This window comes from Colletes gigas, unplaced genomic scaffold (assembly GCF_013123115.1).
Source record: "Colletes gigas isolate AHSC1104 unplaced genomic scaffold, ASM1312311v1 Colletes_gigas_Sc00001, whole genome shotgun sequence".
Classification (NCBI taxonomy): Eukaryota; Metazoa; Arthropoda; class Insecta; order Hymenoptera; family Colletidae; genus Colletes; species Colletes gigas.
Genome location: NW_025106630.1, coordinates 12,525,020 through 12,550,697, shown reverse-complemented (window position 1 = coordinate 12,550,697; position 25,678 = coordinate 12,525,020). Strand labels below are relative to the sequence as shown.

The window sequence follows — 25,678 nt, the reverse complement described above, 5'->3', positions numbered from 1 at the left end:
GTCTTTCCCTCCTCGACACGCCAGACGGCAACAAAACGCCAGCCAAGTTTACCCTTCTTTATCAATAAGCCCCTTAACGTACGATTCGAGGACCCAATATTACACATAATAAGATAAGTGCATCAGTGTTGGCTCGATCATTTCTTCGAGTATGGTCGAAATTATAAATTTCTATCTCGTTTCTATGTCTGACGTATTCACAGATTCAACGTTAGATACCGGGCTCTGTTCATAACTAGTTGAATGGAATTAGTTCAACTATTCTCATCTTTAGAGAGAATTATTCCAACACAGAATTCGCTATAACTTGAAAACTGGGTCGAATAGAACACATGTTTATATGAACTTTTGTTATTGTTTTCTTCTATACAATCCATCTCTGAATCCCATATGCTACTTCTGTATAACGCTCGATCACAAGTAAGTAGCCTTACGATTACGAAACGTTGTACAAGGGATTAATACAGCCTCCGGTAAAAAAATTGACAAAAATCTAGAAATTTGTAAAGATTCCGGGAAAGTCAGGGGTCGAAGTAAATAAAGAATGGGCGTCTTAAGCGTGTCTGCCCTTTTCAAGGAAATTACGTGCACCAGCGAGTCCATTCGTCGGACTGGATCGATTTAAGTATTCGCGGCGAACGGAGAGGGAAAGGGAGGGAGGGGACGAAGGGCGATTCGCGTGCGGCAAACTCTCAGAGGGGCCCGGAAAATAATTGGGAAATAAATAAATTACGGGCATTAACTGGGAAAAGTTGCCGGCGAAACGAAGACGACGACTCGCCGTGCAAGTGGCGATCACAATGGCCGTCTTTTGCCAGCCACCCCCACGCCCCCTCGTCCACCCTTCGCCCTGTCTCGGCCGAACTTTCTATATTAAACAACTTTTCCCGCTAATTTCGCTCGCGATTCCTTTTTTCCCTCCCATCTCCTCGCTCCCCGGCATTCTTCTCGCCGTGTCTGCCTCCATTTCAACTTTCTACTTATGTCCGGGGCCATTTTCGCGATAAATTCATCCGCTTCGCGAACCAATCTTCCCCCGGACTGATCGCCTCGCGGCGCTAGCAGAACTTTACTTGGCAATCAATTGTAATGGAAACAATGTCCGGTACAGAGGTCTTCTTTCGCGTCGATATTAATAGAATAACCTTTCCCCTATTTTTCTTTCGAGCTTCGAACGAAATTGGACCGTGCCTGTCTTTTGCATCCTTTAAATCACATTCTATTTTTTTTTCTACAGTATTGTACTCTCGATATTACCTAGATGGATTTAATAGAAGCTGTGGTCGAAAGTTATAGTGTTTCGAACCGACATGGCTCGAAAGCAGACCCGGTAATATGGATGATGGGAATTCCTCGGCAATATATCTCGTAGAATTGTATTCGATGTACGGGGCGTTAGAATAGCAGAGGCGATAGAAGGGTTCGAAGTTTGCTGGTCCCAATAGGGGTGCGCTCGGAGAGGCGCATCCGGCGTGTCGCGCATTCAACCCGCCAAAACAATCGAATATTGAAATCCACGCTACCAATTTCGCGGGAATTTACCAGCCCGAGCATCTGGTTTATCGACGATCGCCTAGGTGACGACGATTCAGCGAAATCGCCAGGAAATAAGTGAACAAAATAATCGAAATCGACCAATTCGTAATCTGAGAAAACTTCTGGTAATCTTAAATCCTTCTAAATAAATATCGTTCGAGTCTGACAATCTTTTCTATGATCAAATACAAATAAAATTCGTAGGACGTCGAAGAAAGAGAATTGTAAATAACGAAGTGTAATAAGTGACGAAGTGTAGTGCATTCAGAAGCTCGATGTACGGTATTACGGATCGGAATAACTAACTGTGATTGTGATAGGGGCCAATAAGCGTAACGATTTATCGCACGATACGTTATACAATTTCGGTTGACGTGACTGTTTGAACGATAATTGTATAGTGTGTGGGGTTATTGTACAGCCTTACAAAGAGATCGTGTTGAATGGCATCACGACGCTGCCATATAAGTGTCGTTACAACTAGACATACTATTCATCGTACGATAAACCGTCTCGTCCATGGCTGCTCAAAGAGACGCTGAGCTTCACACAAATATGGACGAACGCGTAAATCTTGGAATTATTGCAACATCGAAAAAAGAAGTCGTCTGCTCTTACATTTCTAATTAGATCTACAAAAATCCAAAGGCGAGAAGTTCGAGCATCGTGCAAGTTTTTCTGTCGAAGATCGAAAAAAAATGCGAGAGTTCGCAAGGGTTTTTTGGCAGCAAGAAAGTAGGTTATGCGCCAGGACAACGCTTATGAAGTATCCGTACAGCAGCGGTTCTTAAACTTTTTTCACTCGCGACCTCTTTTCATGACGAAATGATTAACGACCGCCAGTTTCATAAAGCGTATAGATACTATGAACCCCGGACCATAATATGCAACGACACTTTTAGCCACTAATATATCACTCTTGACGGGCAAGCTAATCAAGTATATTGTTTATGTACGGATCAAATTTTCTGATATTTCAAAACAACGAACGGCGAGGCCGGGTATATTAGAATACTACTTTTTACGTTATTAATAATTTACAAAATGAACGTCGAAAAGCTTCGCATCGCGAGAACCGAGATATCAACAGAGTCCCCGGATAAAATACTATTAATTTATCAAAATTGACAACTTTCTCTCGAAAAGAGCACTTTAACCGAGTCGAAGGATTGTTCGGCGGTTTTTAAAACGTGAAACGCGAATGTTTACCGACTCGAAAGGGACACAATGCGAGTGTAAGTTGCATCGATTCATAGTTTTCTGTGGCCGCGAACGCGTCATTAGCGGGAGGCGGGAAACGAGCTCGGTGGGGAAAACGAAGACGAAGTTTTAATGAAATTGTTCCACGTTGATGAGGCTAACGAGCATCGTAAGAGCGCCTCGCGTATTAAAAACAGAATATTCATCCTTTGAACCGAGCACGCATTGACGTCAGTTTATTCATCTCGTTCTGGTAAATCGGTTAAGTGCGCCGCTGATTTTTACGCTCGTTCGAAACAGTGGTAAATAAACGCGGCACGTCGGAAATACCGCGCAAAAGGTATTCGAGTGCCCCGGGAAAATATTTAACGTTTCGAGACCCGTGCTTTATTAACCGCGAACTACAACATACTCTCGCTCGCGCTGGTCGGACCACGGTACGATTCTAGAAAAGGTAAAGAAAGAAGAAGAACTGTCTTTCGACGATATAAACGTTTTGTTCGATGCAAGTGCAATGTGTATTTGCACTTGTTCCTTAAATAAAACCATTCGCTTTTCTCTTCGAGGTACGCTCTTGTCATCGAACGCATAAAAGAATTAAAGTATGGACCATTGAAATGGCAACACTCGACCAGACGTTTCATATTTTACGTCAGGAATTTATTCCAGCAGCTGTTTAAACGTTTTACCTTTCTTATTGCGTTTACGGGTTGTGTGGCAATTATACTCGCGTAATTAATTTTCATTTTAACATTCGCTGGCCGCGAGAGCTGGTCCGTTTGAAAACCGGGGGAGGAAAGAATCGAGTGGGCTCGAGAATATTTCGATACGCGTCTCTGAAGTTTCGAATTTTATATCTGAAAAATCGATTCAGGTGAAACAAAGTGCACGGGTTCCATTAAAACAACCAAGTGCGAGGGGACTTTCTCTTGTATCAATTGTTCGTATCTTCGCTTATAAAAGAGCCACGTGTCCCAGTTTCTGGAATCAGTATAGCCTTCTGCCATCGTTCTGAAAGCAATTGCATTTCCCTGCAACACCATTCTGATTCTTTGGACGCAAAAAGCTACGCACATTCGCGTTTGACGACGCGCCGTTGAATCCGCTTCTGTTAAAATAGTGCACCTTTGTGCGGGGAAAATAATGGTATGGTTTCATGGTTGTTTTCATTTTTTTTTTTCCGAGCTTCGCTGTCGGAGAGCCTGCCTGGCGTTGATTCGGACGGTATCGCGTTTTTTGCTCCCGCTGGTGGAAATTTCCGACCAAAAATTTTTTAACCGTCGCGGAAACGGCGGGGAATTTATTGTTTGCGTTTGAAATTAGTTCTCGTTTCCGGAGGTACGTATAATTGGAATAAGATACTGTTTCTCTGATCGATTTTCACATTTTTACGATCAACGATGCTTCTTACTAGTCCGCTCGAATTTTTCTATCTTTTTCGCGACGAAGAAACTCGTCGAACAAACAAGCATGGGAACGAATGAAAAAAAAAAACCGAAAGTCACTTTCCGTGACATTCACCGACGTTCCATTCGTTTTCCACGCGACAGTTCTTTAAAATTTCGTTCAGTAGCGAGCGTGCGTCGCTCACGGTGACAAACGAGCATCGAGTTCGGTTGGAAAACGCGAGGAAACGTCAGTTGACAAGCACATCGAAGACAGACGCGTTGAAAGAATCAAACGGGGGGGAAAAAACTGTGAGAAATCGCGTAGCGTCGTGAGCTCCGAGCCAAGTGCGATACCATTCGTTCCCTTTGACAAATAAATAGTTGGAATTGCTGATTTCTTTTTCTACAATTATCGATCTCCTCTTTACGAATTAAGTTAGAGCGTTGCATCGGGGTTCGATTTAGGCGGTCGATTCGATTTCTATGCGTAGTTTGACGAAAGCGTTTCCATCGTTTGGAGTCGCGGGGATCGATGGCGGTACGCACGAGTGAACGACCGAGCATTCGCGTAATTGTATACTCTGACGCGGACACGTATCAGCAATCGCAAGAGGTATCTTGACGGAAACCCTTCGCTCGATCTCAATCGACGTCATTACGGCTCTGACCTACGCGCAGCCAGCCACGCCACGGTGAATCCAGCATCGATCGATCGATCGTACTTGAGAGAAGATGGAAAGCTATTATCGTGACCTGGTAGACTTGTTCCGATTAGCGGGACTTGCTAATTGATGTACAACTCCGGGAAACCGGAAAACGGTAATGAAACAAACGCGTCCTCGAGCACCGAAGCCCAAACTATGCATCCACTACTATAGAAAATTCACTGAACAACACGCACGCTGTTATCTTGATAGATCACAGTAACGATACTATTAGGGGGCAGACACGGTTCAAACTCCGTGTCTTTTCTCCTGTCGATCAAAAGATTATGAACAAAATCAGGGACATTGGACAGTTTCGCGGATGGTTTGTGCGAAGTCGATTCAAGATGGCCGCCGACAGAGCGGTGTGTTTTCCTCACCTGGCGTGACGAAAAGCACGATACCGATGAGAAGGGTCCTCGTCGCCACGTCTGCGATCCACCGGAAGTCCCTGCGACACCATCGAAGTCGATGCCTCCTACCGTTGCCGCCCTCCTCCTCCTCGGCTCCATGGCTGAGGATCCTTCCGACGGATAGCCGCAGCTTTCCGTACAGCGAACCGAACAGCCCGGTTCCGCCTTTGGAGCGCCTCACATATTTCTCGTTTGCGTTCTCTTCGTCCTCTTGGCGTCTGCACGGCCGGGAACCTGTACACGTGGGCTGACCGGAAGCGAGGGTCGCTTGCAAGTCAACCCTGCCGTGGAAACGAACTTTAACCGTTTGTCGAAGGATACGCGGCGACAGGAAACACCAAAACCATAAAGTTAAAGTCAAAGACCTTTGTAACAACGTGATTTGAAGAAACACTTTAAATCGTATTTTTGGGATTTCCAACCACCGATGACAGATCGTAATTTCGATATCGAGATTTGAAAAATTCCAAGGATTCGATAGTTGCACACCTTTCTTCCTGGTCGCGCGTATTCCTGCGGGTCGAGCAGGAGCCATCGTGCCTTAAGGAACGAGGGCTCTGGGGAAGAGTGCTTCTTGAACACCGGGACTCGAGCCTTCGCCGGAGGTCCGTGGCTTGTAGCCCTCCTCCGCCCCCCATACCCCCGCTCCCATAGTACCTGTAAATCATAAACGATCGTGTTATCCGGCTTAGGCAGTCCAGGATTCGATCAGGTGGACCGAGCGTAAATAATTCAAGGGGGATAGAGCAACCCTTTGACCACGGAGAAATCGAATTCCGTACGACGATTCTCGAACTAACAATACGAAAATGAAATTACCAAATACTCGGCACGATTCCCCAACGTTTGCACGTTACGATACAACGAAAACAATTTCTATTTCCGGCGGAGAGAACGAAACAAACGACGCGTCGGAGTTAAAAGCTGTGTTCTTTTTTCAATTAGGCGCGATTAGATCTTCCTACGAGCCTCGTCGGAGGATACCAAGCGACGGTCGAAGGGCACGCAACGGCGAGTCGGACCCGGGCACGCGAGCAACGATTTATTAACAATTAGAAAAAGTGATAGCGAAGCGCGTTTCCGTTTCAATTGGGCCGCGGTTCCTGTAATCGCGTATTCGAATATAATTACACGTTTCCCGGGGGCTAGTAATCAGCGTCGCTGATAAATAGCAGAGGGTGCGTCCCCTCTCGTTATCGGATCGCGGTATTTTCAATTTGCACCGAGCAACGGTTACTTAATCCCGAGGCAGGCGTAATTCGAGCCGCGATAACCGTGCGTCTCGGGCACCGTTTTCTCTTTTTCTTTTCCGTTTTATCCATCCGCGCGGCGTTAATCGAGCGACACAGTCACGAACGCGGCATAATACCGCGAGATAATACCTTAATCGATCCACCCACCCCCTACGAACGGTTTAATCCGTCGATTCTTATCGCGACCCGATTACCAGCGCCGAGAACCGTGCTCCAATCGTCCGATAAGAGTTCGATTGCTCGCCGCGAATGCCCCCTTCAGCGACGCCTGGAACGTGCAACCGGCTTTCCCTGGCCTGGCGGGCTCGTTCGACGTCTGCCAGGGTCTAATGTCGACGAGAAAACGAAGATCGCGACGCCTCGAGGCTCGACGGATAGCGAGGGACAGGGATATCGGACGTTCGGGATGGCCCGACCGATATTATCGGACGATTCCGCTATTTCAATCGGGACTCGATCTACTTTCCCTGTAACCGCTGCTCGAACAAACTGTTCGAACGTCTCCGTTTGGAATCGACTAATGAAACGCGTGTGGTGAACGTGTACGAACGAGAAATTATTTATTTGTTGTTTGGTGAACGGGAAATACTCATTAGAGCACTCGAGCAAAGGTAGCAATGGATATAACGATTTAAATGAGATCGATAGAAGATCACACAGTGAAAAATTATATAATTAATGAACGGAAGAATGGTTTACTGTTACGAATGAGTAAACCTACCCCTGCCGTTCCGCCACCACTACCGCTGCCCGGATCGTCCGCTCCCGGCGCCGATTTTCACCAACCTCGCCACTGCTTCAGCCTCCGCGACAGCCACCTTAGCCCCCACAGTGTGCCGCTATCGCCACCTGAAAAAACAAGGGTACTCGTTAGAAGAACGTCACGCGGCGCGTTAATATTTCGCGACGAGGGGGTTAATGATTCGCCCGGCCATCGGCGATTACGCGACGATTATCGAGCACGGCTGAATTCTTCCTAGTTGAGATTCCGCGCGGTACGCGATTCGCATCGATTAGCGAGATACGTGCCCGGAGCAGGATCGAATCGATTCCAGGTTCCCGGGGGGAGAGAGTGGCAAAGGGAGGAACTTTGCAAAGGGGGACCATAATTACGCCGCTTCGAGACACCACCGCGTAGGGCTCGTCGATAGGGACACGCTCGAACCAAGATGTCGACGAAAAAGACCGGAACGCGTCGGGGTAATCAATACACGCACGACCCTGGTACATTCTTTGATCCTTCGACGCTGGAAAATGCTGGTTTTAACTTCGGAGAATCGTGTAAAATTGGAGTTTTTATGTGCTCCAAGTGTTTTTGAAATATGAATTTAACTCTAATAAATTTCACGCGTGGATCAATGTTGGGGTTGGATTGCAAATCGCGTCGAAATTATTCGACGAATAATACCTGAGCTCGGGGATACATTGTTGCTTAAGAACGATAAGCATTCTCTGTTCGATTGAATCGGAATCACTGCCAATTCGAAATTGGAACGAGCATTTTTACACCCTCGTTTCCTGAAAGTGTCGCTTCTGGATCGATAGCCAACGACACCGCGGCGGAAATATGCCCGTCGTGAAACCGCTCCTTGGATGCTGCGTGTGGCCTTTTAGTATACGCTCGTCGTCCGCCTCGCTTACATTCATAAAAGGGAGGACGCGTCGCCAGCGTTTACGATTATTGGCCTTTAACGCCGATATTATTCCGAGACGGGGTCGCGTTTTACTGTCTACCCGGTGAACTCCGCCCCACGGAACGACTCGGACACCTCGGAAATCTTAAAAAGGATGGCCGGAGATGCTAATCTTAAGACGTTTCACAGTCCATTCGAACAATCGACGCACGACTTAGCAAACGTCCTACAATTCTTCCAAGGAGCTCCGTACGAATAATCAGAATTCATTCTCTGAAGCGTAATTTCTAAATTATCCAACATTTTTCTACGCAAAAAATTGTGGGTACTCTCCAAACATAGATCTGAATATACGATTCGAACTTGATACGAAAATATTCTCCTGTTTACCCTCCAAAAAATTCCAAAGTATAAAAATTCAAGAGGAGCTTCTTAGGGTGTGAATTGATTACCGACGACGAAGCAATAAGAATCGAAGGAAACGCGTTAGTTTTTCCGTGTGACAGGTTCTGGAAGGTGTCCACCGGTGGTGTATCTACCTTGCAGAGTCAACTATCGATGTCCCGTTACCTTAAGCCAGCAATGAAGCGTGTGCCGTAACCGGGATTCAGTATGTTACACGGAGTAAGCGGGCTAACGGGAAACCCGTCAGCACCTTCGAGGAAGGGGGGGGGGGGGGTTGGAGGGGCGGGTTGCACGTCGCTAATAGAAGACGCACAGGCGGCGAGAGGGTGGGAAGGGGGGCAGCGGCGAGGGTGGTAGTGTTCTGCTTTGAACAATGGCACATGTCGTCCGCGCAATTCCACCCCACCGAACGACCCACGACACCACCTGTCATAACTCGTCTTCGTGTTCCACGGTTATTAGCGCTGAGCCAGTGGGATTGACCAATATCTCCTGCCCGTGTAATCCCTTGCTCCTTTCATCCCCCAACGATCGTCACGGTCGACACACGCAGCCGGATAAATCGAACGCGAAGGACGGCCGAGCGAACCGGTCAAATGGAATCTCCTGGATTTATCGGACACCGCCACTTTTATCGCGATTTTCTCCGCGGATTTCCTCGATGTTGTTCGCAAAGGAATTGGGAATTTATCTGCCGTTATCCGAGGCTTTGTTAACGCTGCAACTTACCAACGTTCTCGTGGACGAACAAAAAATTACACTGGTCCTGATTTATTCACATTTTTGCTGTTCTTTAAGTGTTATATTTCTTTGGTTTTGCTAGCTTTTATAGCGTGCGTACGCTTAAATGATCTGGTGATGTGGGATTACTTGAAATAGATCGATATAAAATAAATTTAAATTAAACAGGGAAGTTTAAAATAAGGCGAGAGAAACGTACATATATTTCTAGGTATTTTGAACGATTAAAATAAACGAACCTTCGAAACGAAACGTCCTTTTGTGTCCGGTATGAATACATCTAAAACGAAAATATGAAATATTGAACATTTTCGACGCGTCGCTTTGAAGAAACGTAGGGAAGTTTTGCGGCAAAAGCGAAACATTTTTTTTTTTTTTGAAATAGAAAAAAAGCAATCGCGGATACCGTGCCGTGTGTAACCTGCGCGATATAGATCCGATTACAATATCGTTGCGCCAATTCAATATTTAAAAACTCGAAAAAGTATGCGTATCGATGGCTTGGGAAATTGTTAAAAATACGACTCGATTAAACTGTAAAAGATACATCGAAACGGTCTTCCGAATGAACCTTGATGGGTGGAAATTAATGTAATTGCGAATAAATAAGAATCGAGGGAATAAACGAACGAAGGAACCCCCGCACCAATTAATAAATCGCTTCTTCGACGGAATATCTACCAGTGAAGACATTAAATTACCGATTCCGGTTCGGTAACGATCGACACGATTGCTCGAGACCCAATGATCCGCGGAATTGCGCGAATTACAGGCTTCGTACTTCGAGCCAATGTTTTCGCGTGACGCAACCGCCTAACCCCGATCTGCTTATTCCTCGGCTCTCGAAACGAAACGAAACGGACTAATTGGCCTACCTCGACGTCACCCACGTCGATCCGCGATGTAATCGACTGCAAAAAGTTATCGTGTCACGCCACCGCCCCCCGATCACCGATAAAACTCCAAGATTCATTCTGTTTCGACACAAATTTTGACACAAATTCTTTCAATACTCTTCTAGACCCTACCATTTATTTTACCCCATAATTGCCAAACGTCGATGGGTGAAATAATGAATAAATCCATGAAAAATAGCAGAAAGGACTCCCGGAGCGTGATTTGTATCGTCGAATCGAACAACTCGTGGACCGTCACGGTGAAAAAGATTGTAGGAAGACCGAGGAAAGTGATTTTTGATCACTGTTTGGACGATCGGGAACCACTGTGCTAGGGGTGGAAGCGTCGTTCCAACGTGCACAGCGTGCTATTTTTGCCGGACGATCAGCGATCGAGCGTGGAATATTTATGGCCAACGGCGGACAGCGTTTCGACTGGACAGCTCGCTTCGCCACACCTCCAATCAATTACGAGGGGAAAAGCGAGTTTATTACTCGTACGGTACGGTCAAATCGACGAAAGTTCGTGGTCAATTTCATCCCTCGCGATACGGTTGTCTCGCGAGCTGTTCCTGTCTGCGCGACGAACTTCATCCGCCCGCGATATACATACGAGAGAATTAATTAGCGTGTCGGTAAGCTGCAGGTCGTATGCAAATCTCGAGTTAATAACGGCAAGTACGCGGCAACCGCGGGTAATCAGCGCGCTAAAATACAGCTTGAATTAGACGTAGACGTTAAAACTGTGCTTTTGCCCGCTAGTTACCAAAACACCGTGGACACGGCGGTCATACTCCACACGCTCGAATTATTCTCGCAAATACAATACTTTGAATACCTTTCGAGTCCGTTCGCGCGACCTCCGCTTTCGAACGCTTAAATTAATTCGAATTTAATCCGGCTATTTTATTCAAAAGCAAACGCGCGAAGGGGTAGCTTGTTTTGTTGATCTTCCGACGCGAAATTAAATTCTCTTGTTCAAATTCACGCAAAATTTGCCCGGGTAATGTGTTGGCGACGAAAAGGAAAAGACAGCGTGACGGATAACAGGGTTATTAAAGATGGAGGGCTACACGAAAGAACAACAAATAATGAGCCATTTCCTGGTCAGATCATATGACAAAATCTGTGTTTAATGATTGGTCATTACTAATACAATTCAATATGCACGAACGTGTGCATTTATGTATACTCTCTGTTTTCTCAAAATCAGTATAATTTATAAACAAAAATGGAGACATCGTCTCCATTTCCTAAATTAAAAATATCGAACAACGAATAAAGAGGGGAACCCAGCAGGTCGAAGAATCCCAGTAATTGGATTTTTTTACGAGGCATCGACGGGGTTGTTTTTATTTTTTTTTTTTTTTTTCGAAAATTCGTAATATCTCGAAGGACGTTTCCCCGTATCCTCGCAATCAGCGTCGCGACGCCCGTTCGAAACAAGGCAGAACCAGACGCGCGTTCACGGGCAATTTCGCCGTTCGCGCGCGATTCGATTCCGGCGGCGGCTGGAGCCATGATTCGATCAATTGTGAAAATTCGGCCGTGCTTTTTGTATTCCCGTATCACGTAGCGAGTGGGCGATTGCTATTCAAAATTGAAATTGCCAGGCTGCTCTCGGCGCACGAAGTTGGCCCCGTAATATCGATCCAATTACGTTGCTCGTTCGCTCGCGCCTCGGACATAAAATTTGCTTCGCCTCGAATTCTCGCTCGACACGACCTTAAGGCCATTTACCCTCTTAACTCGTCGCTGGTTCCAGCGACAGCCTAAAAAACCTCCTCCATAGCTCGGTAGTTTGCGTCAGCGGACCACTTGGTCCTCCATTTTTCACTGTTTTTTCCTTTTTACGTTAATTTTATCGAGATGTGGTTTTGGAACAATTCTAGTTTTGATTCGTGGACAACTGAGACTATTTTGAGATCAGTAATTTCGATAAATGAGGTATTGTCTCGTTCTTTTAAGCCTTCTTGTATTATTATTATCATTGAGTGGTTCGTTTGATTTCGATCAGTGATTAGTAAAAATTGACCGTGGAAGAATTATATCGCCCGCGTTAATATAAGGGTGTAAAGAGTTCGATTCGAGACCACTGCACCGGGGTTAAGCCGTGCAGGTCGTCGAGAAAACGAGCAGATGACGAAGAGGAGGGGGAGAGGGAACGCCGCGAGACTTCATCAGCCTCACAAAGAAGCCGTTTCGTCGGGAAATCAGATGCACTTTTCCGCGCCCGGAGCTCTCTCGGTATCCTTGAGCTTACTAGCCATTGCGAGCGTAAATGTGTCAAGTATACGGGGAAAGAATAACGTACGCTCGCGAACGCGCTTGACATTTTCAGAAGCCCCTCGCACGTTCTTGCGCACACGGTCTCTGAACTACTAAGCGGCGCATGTTTTTCGAATAAGATCCATCGAGTTTACAATCATTTTTTTGAATTTCCATCGATCGATTCTCGCGTAATTAAAAGATTCGTTTTGTGGTGGCATTCGCGCGTCGCGTAGATCCCTTTTTTGTCGGCACGATGATGAGGGCGTTAATTATTACCGCGAAGGCTGGCGCCTAACTGCGGAACGACCCCGTCCGCGATAGAATCCCTGGGTAAAAGGGAACGAACCCGAGGTCGCTCGATGACGTTTGACCAACATCGGGAGAAACAAAACCCCGTGAAAAGGATCGTCGAATATAACTGGAGGACCCTCGGCGGGGGAAGTGTTTACCCGCGCGCGACGAGGCCTCGGCGAGAGAAACGCGTCATTCACCGCCCTTTCTGCTCTCGCAGGATCCTTTTTTCTCCTTTAATTGCGACCTTTCAGTGCAGAATAGGGGTCGCGAGGGTCTCGCGCATGCTCGTGGATTAATTGAAAGCAATCGCGACGGGTGCTCGACGCGCGATCAAGCAACCGAGTGTGCACGTTCGCCGAGCCCTCGAGCAATTAAACGTTACGCGTGCCTCGGTCGGATTGTTTAAAATTTCAGAATCGGAGGCCCGATGGAGCTTAACCCGTTCGCCCGACCGCCGACCTGATATTGCACGCCAGATTACGCCAGATGAATATTTCGATATTTCATGGGGCTTCTGATACCGACACCGAGTTCACGTTCCAGCTGGATTTTCGAGAATCGAGCCGGGTGTCTAAAGTAACTAGTCCCTGTTAAATCGATAACGACATCGTTAGCGCCTGTAATCGCGACGGGATCGAGAATTTATAACCTCCGGGGACCGTTTCCCCGATCACCATCGATCCCCCCAACCGAAATCGTGCCTCCGGAATTTCTTTGAACGAACTCTGTGATCGGACATTACTCAATTTCCACTATCTCTAGTCCCGTCTTATGTACAATAGCCTATTAACGCGTACGAAAAATATCAAAACTTCAGACGCGTGCAGTTCCGAAACTACTAGTGTTTTATTAGTTATTAAGGTATTGTTAGAAGCGGTAAACCTTCCCCTTTAAGATGCTTTTTGGTTTTTGACGATCCGACTTTCCGTTTTCGAGATATCGTAATTTATGTAAAGGGGTAATTTTTTCTAATTCGACTATCGCTGTCTCCGTCTGACGCGTCGCGCCGGACCTCTCTTTCTCGCACGTGTCTCGTGACCGAGCGGCCGAGTGACCTAGTTCCCACGCGTCACGTGCCGGTCAACGACCTTGACAAGGCCGTAGTAAGAAAGTAAACAAACGCTTCGGACCCTCGTATCTCCGTAACCAGCCACCGCATCGACTTGAAATTAAAATATCGCTATATCTCCGGAACTAATAAACCTATCGACTTGTACGACCACTCATTTTAAAGGGCATTTCATCCCCTATCCAATGACTATACAAACTATTATAATTTATGTTGCCTTCCATGTTTATTTTGAAGTTTACTTTGACGCTACATACCCAAAGAAGTTTCAGCAATTCCTACCGATCGTACGACTAGTGTACGATAAAACTGGATCATAAATTCTTTATTTAATTGAAAATTAATAATTGTAGAACGAACAGATTAGACTCCTTTCTTTGGTTTTTGGTTGCAAAATGTCCTCCCGTTTTCTAACGAGAAATTATGCACAGAGCGGAATTATTATTCGATGGAAACGCCGCGTGATCGAGAATAAAAGCGAGCTTTCAGTGGACGGTGGCCAATTAAAGCAATGGAACGTCGACGGGTTCGAACGGATTCGATGTCATAATCCAGCCACGGTTCCACGGCTCCGTCCAGCAACATGTCGACAGTTTCGTTAATCGTTTTCACTTCGAATTACATCGTCGTTCGCCGCGCCCTCGTTTCAACCCTCGTATCTCAGACTAGCAGTCTAACTTCCGGCACGGCTCACCGGAGGATAGTTTACGAGTAGACGCAAGATCTCCACGCTCGTAAGGACTCTGAGAATATCCAGAGACGGTTACTAAAACCTCCCAGTGGCGCAGCCAAAGTGGCTGCATCTCAAAATTAATCGTAAACGTCGCAATGATTTGGGGGGAGAAATCCCTGTAACGGATTTTTACAAGAAGTAGTTCAAGAAATGTACTTCCAGAAACATTAAACATTTATCAGAAACAGTTTCATAGTTATGCCCCAAAAATTCTTGAAAATTACCTTCGTTTTCAGTCGTCACAGGGGGTTTCTTTAATACGGAGCAAATTTGATCAAAGTATCGTTTCCGTAGGATTGATTTAAAACTGTAGATCGAAGACTCGACGAGTACGATGTTTAAGACTACCGACAAAGATGGAGGAACACGATACGAGCTCGCCAGGGGAAATGAAAGAAAGGGTGAGAACGAAAACGGACTTCGTCCGGGTTAGAGGGACGAGCTTGGGGGTGGATTCGGTGATGGACAGTGGGGTGATACGATGGAAATGGATTTTAAAGAGGGAGGTGGTTAAGGTGCAACGACTCCGGGGAAATCTCGGAACATCGGAGCCCGTAATGCTGAACATAGGACCCTCGGAGATACTGCGAGCGACGCGGAGGCGTGACTCGGAGAACCAAAGGTTCCAACGATCTTCCGAATACTGATGCGGGAGGAAATTGGAGAGAGAACGAAGTTGCGTAGTATGTTAGGCGTGATGAATGATTGAGATCCGACTCTCCGTTAAGTTTCAACGCGGGATACGTGACCTACGGACTCCGATGGGAAGAACTGTTCCAACTGGAGTTATTAGCAAGGGAGAACTATCATAATCATCGTCCTCGATCGTTTAACCCCTTGACGTACGATTTAATTTCGAGGGTCAAGTCGAACGTACCCCTCTGCTGGCGAGTAAGAGAACTTTGGTAATCACCGGATTACCAATAATTTTTCAAGCTTATCGCCAATTAGAGGATTCAATATTCAATATTCAATATAATTGGAAATTGTTTGTTCCGGTCAATAATCGAGAAACGAATCGAGAAACGAAAATGGACGAAGCTCGGAATCCACTTTATGCAAACGGAGGTCCGAACTACCCCCGACGGAACTTTATGTATCGGAATTAAAGGCGAGCACCGGGCAGTGGGAGTTTTCCCACCCCCCGCGGCAAACTACTCTCTTTCTAGGTAATCCCGTCGTTCTTTGTGCGGGATCGGCGAACTCGCGTCGCAGCTTTTAAGGAGGCGAACGAAATTTCGCGCCCCTCTGTCTCCGCGAATAATATCGCGGCGTTTGCTTCTGGCCGGCGAACCGGTAAGTGGAAGAAAGTTTCGACGCGGCGAGAAAAGCCCGGTCGTTTCTCCGCAAAGAAAACTTGGCTAATCGACTGCGATTGTTTACCGCGAGGGTATCGGGGGTGCTTTTTACAAGCGAGTTATCGTTTCGAACCGGCCGACGTTTGGCAAATTCTCTCTCCAAGACGTACACAATCGAATCGGCGAGGGTGTAATTTGTCGAGAGCCACTCGAACCCGACGGTTCGACTTACCCAATCAACAAGACAGAGGATTCTATGCAAATTCCAGGCCCCTTCGGCTGAAAGTGACGTCGACGGCGCCGATAACTCTCGGCAAGTGAAATCGACGACTGCCTCGACGCTCCGGGTACTTAACTCGATTGTAGTTAGCGGACTGGTTTATTTAACCGACGTTCGAGAAGTCCAGAAGTTACCAACAACGTTGCCGCCGCGTCAAAATATTATTCTCCTCGAACGACTCGAGAACCGCATTTCGGAATACGTATCGTCAATATCCGGGATCGTTTGTTTTTGTAATTGAAAAGGTCTTCGTGCTTTCGACTCTTTTCTGGAACCGTGTTTGGAATATGTATGAAATCATATTGGAAACGCATCGAAAAGATTAAAAATAAACCTCACATTCAGACTCGGTTGGACGCTATTTTCAGAATTTAGTAACTTCTTATTCCAATCTTCTAGCTGGAGAAAAAAAATTCTAGAAGATTGGTAAGTGATCGAGGAGGCTATGTGGAAAATTTGAAAACGGTTCTGATTATAGTTTCTCTGGAAAAAATTTTCAAGACTCTTTAACTTATATGCTCGTGCATTAGTTGCTGGATACTCGAATGTGGAATAGGAACGTTTGAAACGATAATAATAATAATAATAATCCGTAGTTATACCGGTAGAAGCGAAAGAGATATAAGCATTAAATAAAATATGACGCGGAGAAGTCGAGATAAATATACATTTACCGTGGAAAGACGAGGTATATGCTGTTATTAGCCTAGAAAGACATATGCTCCCGTACATAAGTCGCTGGATAACTTAATAGAGGCAAAGTAGGAACGAATTCATACTATGAAAAATTATGAACATGTGAAAGAACTGTTCGAAAGGTAAACGCTACAAAATAAGATAATAGTATCCGTCGAGGAAATTGTATTTCTGTTTTAATGGGCAGCTGTGTACTTTCGTGTCCTTCCCGCTTTGTCGTGACCATTACCGTTTTTGTCCGCTCGGAAAAAAAGAGTAGAAAACTCGGTGCAGTCGGGGCAATCACCATAACGAAACAATTGGCCTCCGCGAGGAACACGGAGACGCCATCGTGTCATAATTAACGCAGCTACGATAAGAGTCTGCAGGACACGTATTCCCTGATATCGTATCGGTGGCGGAATATTAAGTATTCCGCTTCCCAGCACGACAGGAAGCAATTTCTCCTGTACACGTGTCGACCATCTTGCACAGTGGCTCTTAATCGTTCCTACTCCGTCTCGAATTTTCTCCTTTGGACAATTAAACTCTCATATTCTAATAAACGAATTAACAAATTTAAAGTGCACGAAGAATAAATTATAGAGGGAAATTTAATTAAAAATCTTATTTGGACTTCTGATGTGTCAACGATATGTTTGACCACTGGTTCGATGCTCGCAAGAATCTCGAGATCGTTTGGTGCTCGAACGTTTCCAACACCGTGCCACGACCAGCGTTCTTACGATGCATTTTTCCTCGCGAGGGGACCTCGAACGGCCATAAAACGTAAGCGGAAACCATCGTACGGGCGTTTTTACCCCCGTTGGGAAATTTAATTAAAAGTCTGGACGGCGGAGTCCCGGTTGTCCCGGTCGCGTGGCTCGTCGGGATACATTTATGGAAAGGTTTCGGGGGCGATATTTGCGGTACACCATTCCAGTGTAAACCTCAAAAGCGTTTAGCGTGCTGGCGGGCGACTCTAGCGTTGCGTAACGACCGCGAGCGCCGCAAAACGCGTCGCCGGCACCGGCTGCGACTGCATCGTCACCTCGCCGACCGCAAAACTGCCAGCGGAATACCGAAACGCGACTAGCGAGTGCAGGCACCAGGCATCCGTGAAACGACACCGTGCAGAACGCGAACGTACCGAAATAACTGAAACTTTTGCGGCCATTCCTCGATGGCGACGGATACCGAGGATTCCCCCCGCCTCGATTCGCGAGCCTCGCGATTCCTACGGACGAGATTCCGCGCGGGGATCGTTCGATTTCGGTTTCTCAGGACCGTAGAATCGGGATGGGCTCCTCACCGTGGATAGGGGGGACAGCTTATGGTTGTAGGTGGTCCTCGATATACGGTAGAATTTCAAGCGCAACTTTGATCTTTTGACAATGTTTTCGTGCATCTGGCGAAATTTTTGGTCCAACTAATCGACATTCTAAGAGACTAATTTGTCGTATAATCGCCGTCCACGGTGAAACGCGTAGAAACAAGGGGGACGTTTTCACCCTCCCGATTTCTGGCAGCTATTCATCGTCGATGTTGGCGGTACGAGGTTTCCCTGATTTTCTTCGCTGTTAAATCTCCGAAAGTCTCGAATCGGAAGGGTCTCGTGACGCTGGGCGATACAGCCGCTATTTCGCGAAGGAAGTTTCTCTGGCGCGGTGATATCCTTTCGGGCTTTACGCCTTTAGCCACGAGAGTCTCCGTTATATTCGGTCGACGGTGTAATAACGTTAAAGCTGCCCGTTATTCCCGGGGTAAGAGAGTTCCTCAGCCTCTTCGCCGGTTATGAAAGATCGTAAAGCTCCCCGAGGTGAAACGCGAGAAACAACGAAGAAGCATCGCGTTTCCGTCCCCTCTAATTTCTTCTCCCATAAGAGAAACGGCTCTCGCTCAATTGTTCAATTACCCTTCTCTTACGTCCACGCGATGCCCCCGGAATTCCATTTCTTCGGTTTTAGTTTTCAATAACTTCTTCTTTGCCTTCGATCGAGACAAATAAATCATTCTCTTTTGCTATGGACTGTTCTTTCGTTCGTTGATGCTCTATAGATAGATCCAGCGAATAAATTTTGTTTCGACTCGAGAGTCGAACAGACTCAGATCGCGATGTCGCGGCGGAAACCGTGTCAAACTGTGTACGGTTTCGTAGTGGAACGATGCCGCGGACCGAGTCCAGAGAATGTGGAGCAAACCTAAAGCTGTCTCATCAACATTTCACCGGCGTTGCACCGTTCCTGGAAGCTCGTTCACTTATTCATCCGCGCGCAGGTGAAGCGACTTCGTCGAACGGAGAGGCTTCAATCGATGAATCCACGGTACAGCTTGTCCCGCGTGTTTGACTTGAATTCGTGGGACGGATCGACAACCGCGCGAGAACGATCGACGGTGGCCTCTAACGACGGATCGGGCTTGTTCTCGTGGAAATGTCACGTAAGCGACGGGCAAAATTGCGTTAGCCACGTCTGCGTTGCGAATAGAGAAACCGTTGTGTTTACGTTGGGTCGGGTTTGTTGGCTCTATACGCGGGAGCAGCGATTCTCAACGATGCACCGACCCTTCAAACGAAATTCCACGAACTTTCCTGACTCACAATACTGGCAAAGAAACGTAGACTTTAATACTATGCATCGGTTTTACTGAATCTTCCAATTTGATTCCAGAAAGATGCGAGGCACTTTTGGTTGTGCAAATATTACCAAGCTATTGACTGGAACTACCGATTATTATAGTGTATTTCTTTGTATCGAAGAAATTAAAATGATAGATACGTGAAAGAATGTATAATGAAATGGAAATGAGCAAATTTTCAAAAATTCAGTCGAGTAAATATTTTGCAAGATTCGTTGGAAATTACGAATGGGTAATTTTGACTGCTTTGGTAGTTCTAGCGTTAAAATAACAGTACAAATTGAAAATTGCCTATTATTTGGGGTGGATTTAAATCCTCTGACGCGATTATTTATTAAAATAGTTATCGTTGCGAGTCAAAAGGTTAATTAATGCGTCGCTATTGACGAGGTAGCAACAATGCGCGTAAATTGCGGGGCAAATAAAGTACCGTGGCGTACGGTCCTCGTAATTTCGCGCTTAATTAACGCGCCTCTCCGTCACGTATCTCCTCCAACCGACCTCTTTCCTGTCGATCCATCTTCCCCGGAGGTGCGAGGGCGCCTCGCGAACGCTTCCTCGACTGGGTGCTCTCCGCACCTCGGCGAATCGAGTGTTTCGAGGTTAACGCGGCAACGGGAACGCGTTAAACGAGCCGCAATTAGCGCGACTACGAAAGGAAAGCGGCGTCGAGGAGGCCGCGAAGCAAAGCGGAAAAGCGGTTTTGTCAACCGTTCGCTGGTGAATTTCTTCACCACCCCGGATGGCAACCGGCTCGAAAAATTTCCAGAAAACACGACCAACTTTCGTGCACGCTGCAACGAAAGCACACTTTCCATTTTTAACGAAGAATCTTTCAATTCTGTGCTTTGACATTGTTTCGAAAATTGAGCTTAAAATGAAATTTAAATTATGGGAATTCGTAAATTTTTGTGGAAAAAGAATATCGAAAGATTGCTAATATCTGGAGTCCTTTCGTCCTTTCGGCATAATGTTTTCCTCGAACTCGAAGACAATAGGGGTAGAGAAAAGGGAAAATCAATTTTCCTTTATCTGGAACTAGACAGGCCCCTTAACAGCGCGAACCCGGAGGGTACGAGAGGGGGGGTGGATTGCGACTTTCAGTCGCAGTCTCGAGCCGGGGCGCGCTTTTCTTTTCGATTCGCGAGCACCGCAAAGGAGGGCAAGAGGACGACGAAAAAGGAACGAGACATCGGCCCCGTTCCGATGGGCGAAAGAAAGGAACGCCCGTTGGGCGGCCGGGACGAAAGAAGACAGGGGGTGGGTTCGGGTTTCTATTGAGTCGGTCAGCAGCCCGCAGCTGCAATTGAATCGAACGTGCCGTGGGGAAGTGCACTTAGCCGTCTCGCTTTCGCCCGTTGCCACCGACAGCCACCGACGACTCGACGACTTCACGGAGGCGGCGAGCAATAACCGTTGCCGAACCGACCAGCGCCGAAAGGGAAATTGCCGCCGCCGAGAGAATTTACTCTTCCTCCCCTATTTCACCGCGAAAGGGGGGAAACCAATATCGGGGCTGCCACTGGGTCAGCGGATCAACCGGCTACGGCCCGTTCGCGAATCGAACGACCACCGGCGAATTCCGCCCCCTGGAATTCGACAATATTTTAACCGGCCAAACGATCGCGCAAAGTTATTTCAAACTTTTATTCCGTGCCTCGAACACATCCAACAGACCCAAACGCCATGGAATTTTCAGGAAAACGTGGCCATTTTCTTTGAAATATCACCGACTTTATTAACGCTCTTTCCTCCGCGGTTTCACGCATTCATTGGTGATCGAACTGGCCTGAAACGCAGTGGAATTCTCAACCATTTTGTTTAAAATATCGAAACAATTACTGTGGGAGTAATTATTAATACGAGTTACATTATGCTTGAATGTATCCTTTTAATTCTGGAATTAAAAAAATTCCCAATTCGAGACGTTGAAATAAATTTAACATTTAACGGTACCAAGATAAAATTACGAGCGGCGGACGATCGGTTCCACAGCAGCCACCGTTCTTCGTCAGTCGCGGAAATCTAGACGCCCCGTGAATTATTGCCCGTTTTCAACGGTACACGGATTATCAAGTAGAAAAGTTCTCGCGAGCGTCGTAAATTCCGGTCGTCGACGCGGGGCATATTTTACGCGGGCTTCGCGAGTCGAATCCGATTTTCCTAACCGGGTTTCGGCGTCGCGACGCTGAGAGGATTGTCGCGGCCGCGAGCAAAACGACTCCTTTCGCGATCTATCGAATCTCTGATCAGCTTAACGAACTGCGGGGGCGGCAAAAATTACAGCGACTCGGATAAAATAAACCACGAAATGGGGCGAAAGACTAGGGAAAATAATGGCTCTGCTTTGACGCTTCGATGGACGTGATTTCGAAACTTTAATCAATTGGAAATATCCATTCCACTCGCTATCAGATGCGTTTGTAATTTTAAGTATGCATCCTCGAGGCTCCTATGCAACTTTCCTTACAATCTTATTTCAAAAACTTGAACTTAACGTGTGTATTCTATTTGTCAGCGATGCAGATCGGTAGTGTTTGGAATACTTTCGCGAGCTGTTCTATATAATAATTAAATATCGTTTGCGCCATCAATTAGTCCGGCGGTAGGGTGAATATCTCCTCGAGGGGTAGCTTTTATCGCCAAAGTCCGTAGTTTCGGGATCGCTGACGCAACGAAACTCCCGATAACTCGCACCTGAGAACACACACGTGTATCGCGACGGGTCGCAAACCACCGAAACAAGGATGGTCGTGCTTAAGCGTTGTCTACGAGCCGACCAAAGCACGTGGCGCAAACTTAACCGAGCACGAAGTTTCGATCGAGTCCGTTTGCATAATACGGTATCTCGGTGAACAGCCCGGACGAAGGCGGCGAGAAGAGAGACGAGGGAAGAAAATCTGCTTCACCCTTATCGGGGGTAAAAGGGAGAGGCGATACGATGGGGCGAGCGAGGCAGGAGAACAAGCGTCGACGCCGGTGGTGTGTCTAAGTTACGCGGGACGCGCGAACGCGTTTAAATTCCGCTTAAAGGGTCGTTAAGAGCGAATTAGGCGAGCGTTGCTAGCTCCCTGCAATCACGACGACGTGAAACGAGCACCCGTAACTTTTGAATAATACTCGAGACAGGGACCACACCCTCCCCTCCTTCGCGAGCCTCGAGGGCCGCTCTCGAGCAACCCTTTCGCGAACCACTCGGACCGCTGAAATGGACGGATATATCGGACGCGTAGTAAGTGTCAGAAGCGTGGCTGACGCCGATGGGAAACGGATTCGAGGACGATGATACCCGCTTCCGATCGGCGGACCAGCTCGGAAACCGACCCCGACTTCTCTCCAATTTCCGCTGCGCTTTTCTGGATCCAGAGGTTTCGCCCTTGGACACCCGTCGACGGATATATCCTCACTGGCGTCGTCACCGGGAATATACAACGTGTTTACCCACAGGTGGGCAATCTTTTAAGGGGGGTCGAAGCGACGCGAAAATCGAGCATCACCGGAATTCCGATCGGAGACCTTTCTGGCTTATCAGAAATGCGTTTTGGGGAATACTTCTTTGCGGGGAAAATAGTTTTTCCGTGGCCACTCGATCGCGTTATAGACTTTATTAGATTTGCTAGTACATCGTAGATCACAAAAGTATTCGAACTGTAAGGGTAACCGTCGTATTAATAATGGTTCTAGCTGACGGCGAATGCAAACAAAAGTTGTTGAGTTCATATGAAGTTAGAATTTGTTTTATAGATTCAAATTCGAACCTCGAAAATGTTTCTCGTTTCAACAGAAGGCAAATAGATAACGGGTTGAATAAATAATCCAGTGGTAGAAGCTCTCGACCGAGCTTCGAACTATCTTGTTTGGCTGTAATCTATCGAATCGAATGGGGTTTGTTTCAATAGGGTGGAACGTCAAAGACGCGAGTGCTTTATCCGGGACGTCAGTGGATGGCTTTGTGGAGTCGAGTTCGACTTTAAAGTCGAATAGTCGTGTCTCCAAGTAGCTTCGTAGCGATCTGTCGCGAGCACGGAGGTGAACGCGTTGTACGCGCTGCCTCGCTCCGGGCGGCGTTTCGAATCGGGCACGAAGAGCGATCGCGTCGTTAGCCGTGACAAAATAAAATTCAACGCAGACGACAGGAAAATATACGGGGGCCACGGGGAAAATCAGCACCGGCTATTCGTCAGGGTATTAAAAGGCTCGCGAAAGGGGACAAAAGAAAAATTGGCTGACGCGTACGGTGATGAACAACCGCTGTCGGCATTCGGATGCTCCCGAGGCGCTAGTGCATCGCACTGTCATCGTCCCTGCGTCCAAAACCGTGATCATGCTTTATGGACCGTGTGAAAATGCACGGAAACTTAACACCCTTCTTCCAAAATTATCCCGAAATTACAGGAGAATATTTCGTGACGAATAATCGAGTTACAAGATTAACTTTATCCCCTGGAAACGGTCTAAGGATGATTTTCTTATTATTTTTATCGCGCATAATATTCTTGGTTTTTAGAATCTACTTGACTGGGAATTTTTTGAATAGAATAAACTTACTGTGAATCGTGAACGCGACACGAACGTCCAGATGGACGACGAGCTTTTCGTAGCAATAAATATTCTGCTCCGCGTGCCAGATAACCGAAGAGATTATCTCTGGGCTTCGGATACAGCGATCAGGTTTTTTTAAAAAAAGATTATATCGCTATTGTGTCAAGACCTTATATAATAAAATCTCGTGATTAATAGGAAAAAGTACGCGTCGCTGTTCAGCACGATTTCGTACGACGTAAATTAATGAGTTAACAGGAAGGAGGTTATTTGAGTATTGGGCAGGATTTTGTGTGACATAAATTAATGACAAACGGGAAGAAGGCTGTCTCCCTATTGATCAGGATTTCATCCGACATGGAGTAATGATTAATAGCCATTCCTGCCGCGAGAACTCATTTTCCGAACGAAGAATGAATTTCTTTCGTACAGTAAACATCTTTTTGAAGTTCCGGGAATCCATCGTTAACGACAAATATTTGAAATCGAATATTACACGATATTTGCACAACCTTTAGGAGCTTGATACAATATATAATATCAATAAACATCGTAGTCAAATGGTTTTAGATAAACATTTTAGATATTATGTTTGTACCGCATACGAAGTCTCTTTGCGCTCTTGATTTGTTTGCATCTGTCTCGTCTCTTCCGTTGTATCGTTTCAATTACACGCGACGAGTGAAATAAAATGAGCTATAAAGAACTACTCTGCACGGGTACTTGGCAGAATTTTTCGAAAATATCGAGCTCTTGATCAATCGCGAGAGAAGAGCCATGAATCGACTGGATTTAATTACATTTCGCGGAAACACATCGTTAACTGGACAGCCAGGTTTAATTACACCCTTCGCTACTGTAAACGTAATAGATGCCGGCTACGTGGTGTAATTGAAGGTTTTATGAAAATTGATTTTCCATAAAGCGGCGCATTGTGGAGCTACATTAGACCGAATAAATCTGCTCGCCAAAAGAGCCCATCGATCTCTGCTTACAGACAAAAGTTAAGAAACAAATTACTTGGTAATTTCACAGACTTCCTAGTCGAATTAAATACTTTGAGAGATTCTAACAGCAGCATCTAACATTTTAATTTACGAATCGATCCAATCATATCGACTAATTCGTTTTTCGACTTCTGTTTAGAAGTGGACCCGATCGTGGATCGTAGCTTCTTTTGGTACCGATTTATCCTTCCCTAGATCGCGTTTCGAGCGACTTGACAGCGCTCGTTAGCGTTTACAGACCTGGTCGCAAATACGGTTCGCGTTTTCCGCGGTCGCGCCTTCAATTTCCCCGCGTCCGATTCGTAATTACCGCCGGCGCCCCTTTAATTGAGACCCAATAGCGTAAATTAAAATATTGCTCGACGCTCGCGCCGGCGTCATTACCACTCGTGTGCCTCTCCCTTTCTCCTATAATTAAAACGGTAAATTAACGAATGACCCGTGCGCGTCGTTCGCGGAAAAAAGAGGGTACATCGTTAGCGAGCACGCGAGCGTCGTTTCGTTCTTTCAGCGTCCGTCGACCGCGTTTTTGGGACTTCCGGTGGTCGGTTCGGGCCCCGAAAACCTCAACTGAACCTTCAACTTTGTTATAAAATAAAATAAACACCCACAACGCTGAACGGTACCGAAATAAATAAATTGCTTCTTCCCATATTGAAAATATTATTTTTCAGCAATTTGCGTTGAATTTTATCGACGTAA

General features: G+C 46.4%; 1 protein-coding gene across 12 annotated transcripts in view; it reads right to left on the bottom strand.

Annotated features, from left to right (window-relative positions):
- Positions 1–25,678, bottom strand: part of LOC122402214 (protein turtle-like) — a 234,641-nt gene that overhangs the window by 52,348 nt on the left and 156,615 nt on the right. For 11 of the 12 annotated variants that reach the window (XM_043405285.1, XM_043404860.1, XM_043405199.1 and 8 more), the window contains 3 exons: positions 7,216–7,343; positions 5,731–5,898; positions 5,209–5,522 (listed from right to left, as the gene is read on the bottom strand). In XM_043405285.1, the coding sequence (XP_043261220.1) occupies positions 5,209–5,522; positions 5,731–5,879 (463 nt within the window). In that variant the 5' untranslated portion in view covers positions 5,880–5,898; positions 7,216–7,343. Of the gene's footprint in view, positions 1–5,208; positions 5,523–5,730; positions 5,899–7,215; positions 7,344–25,678 lie in introns of those variants that run through there. The other variant, XM_043405779.1, reaches the window with a different exon arrangement.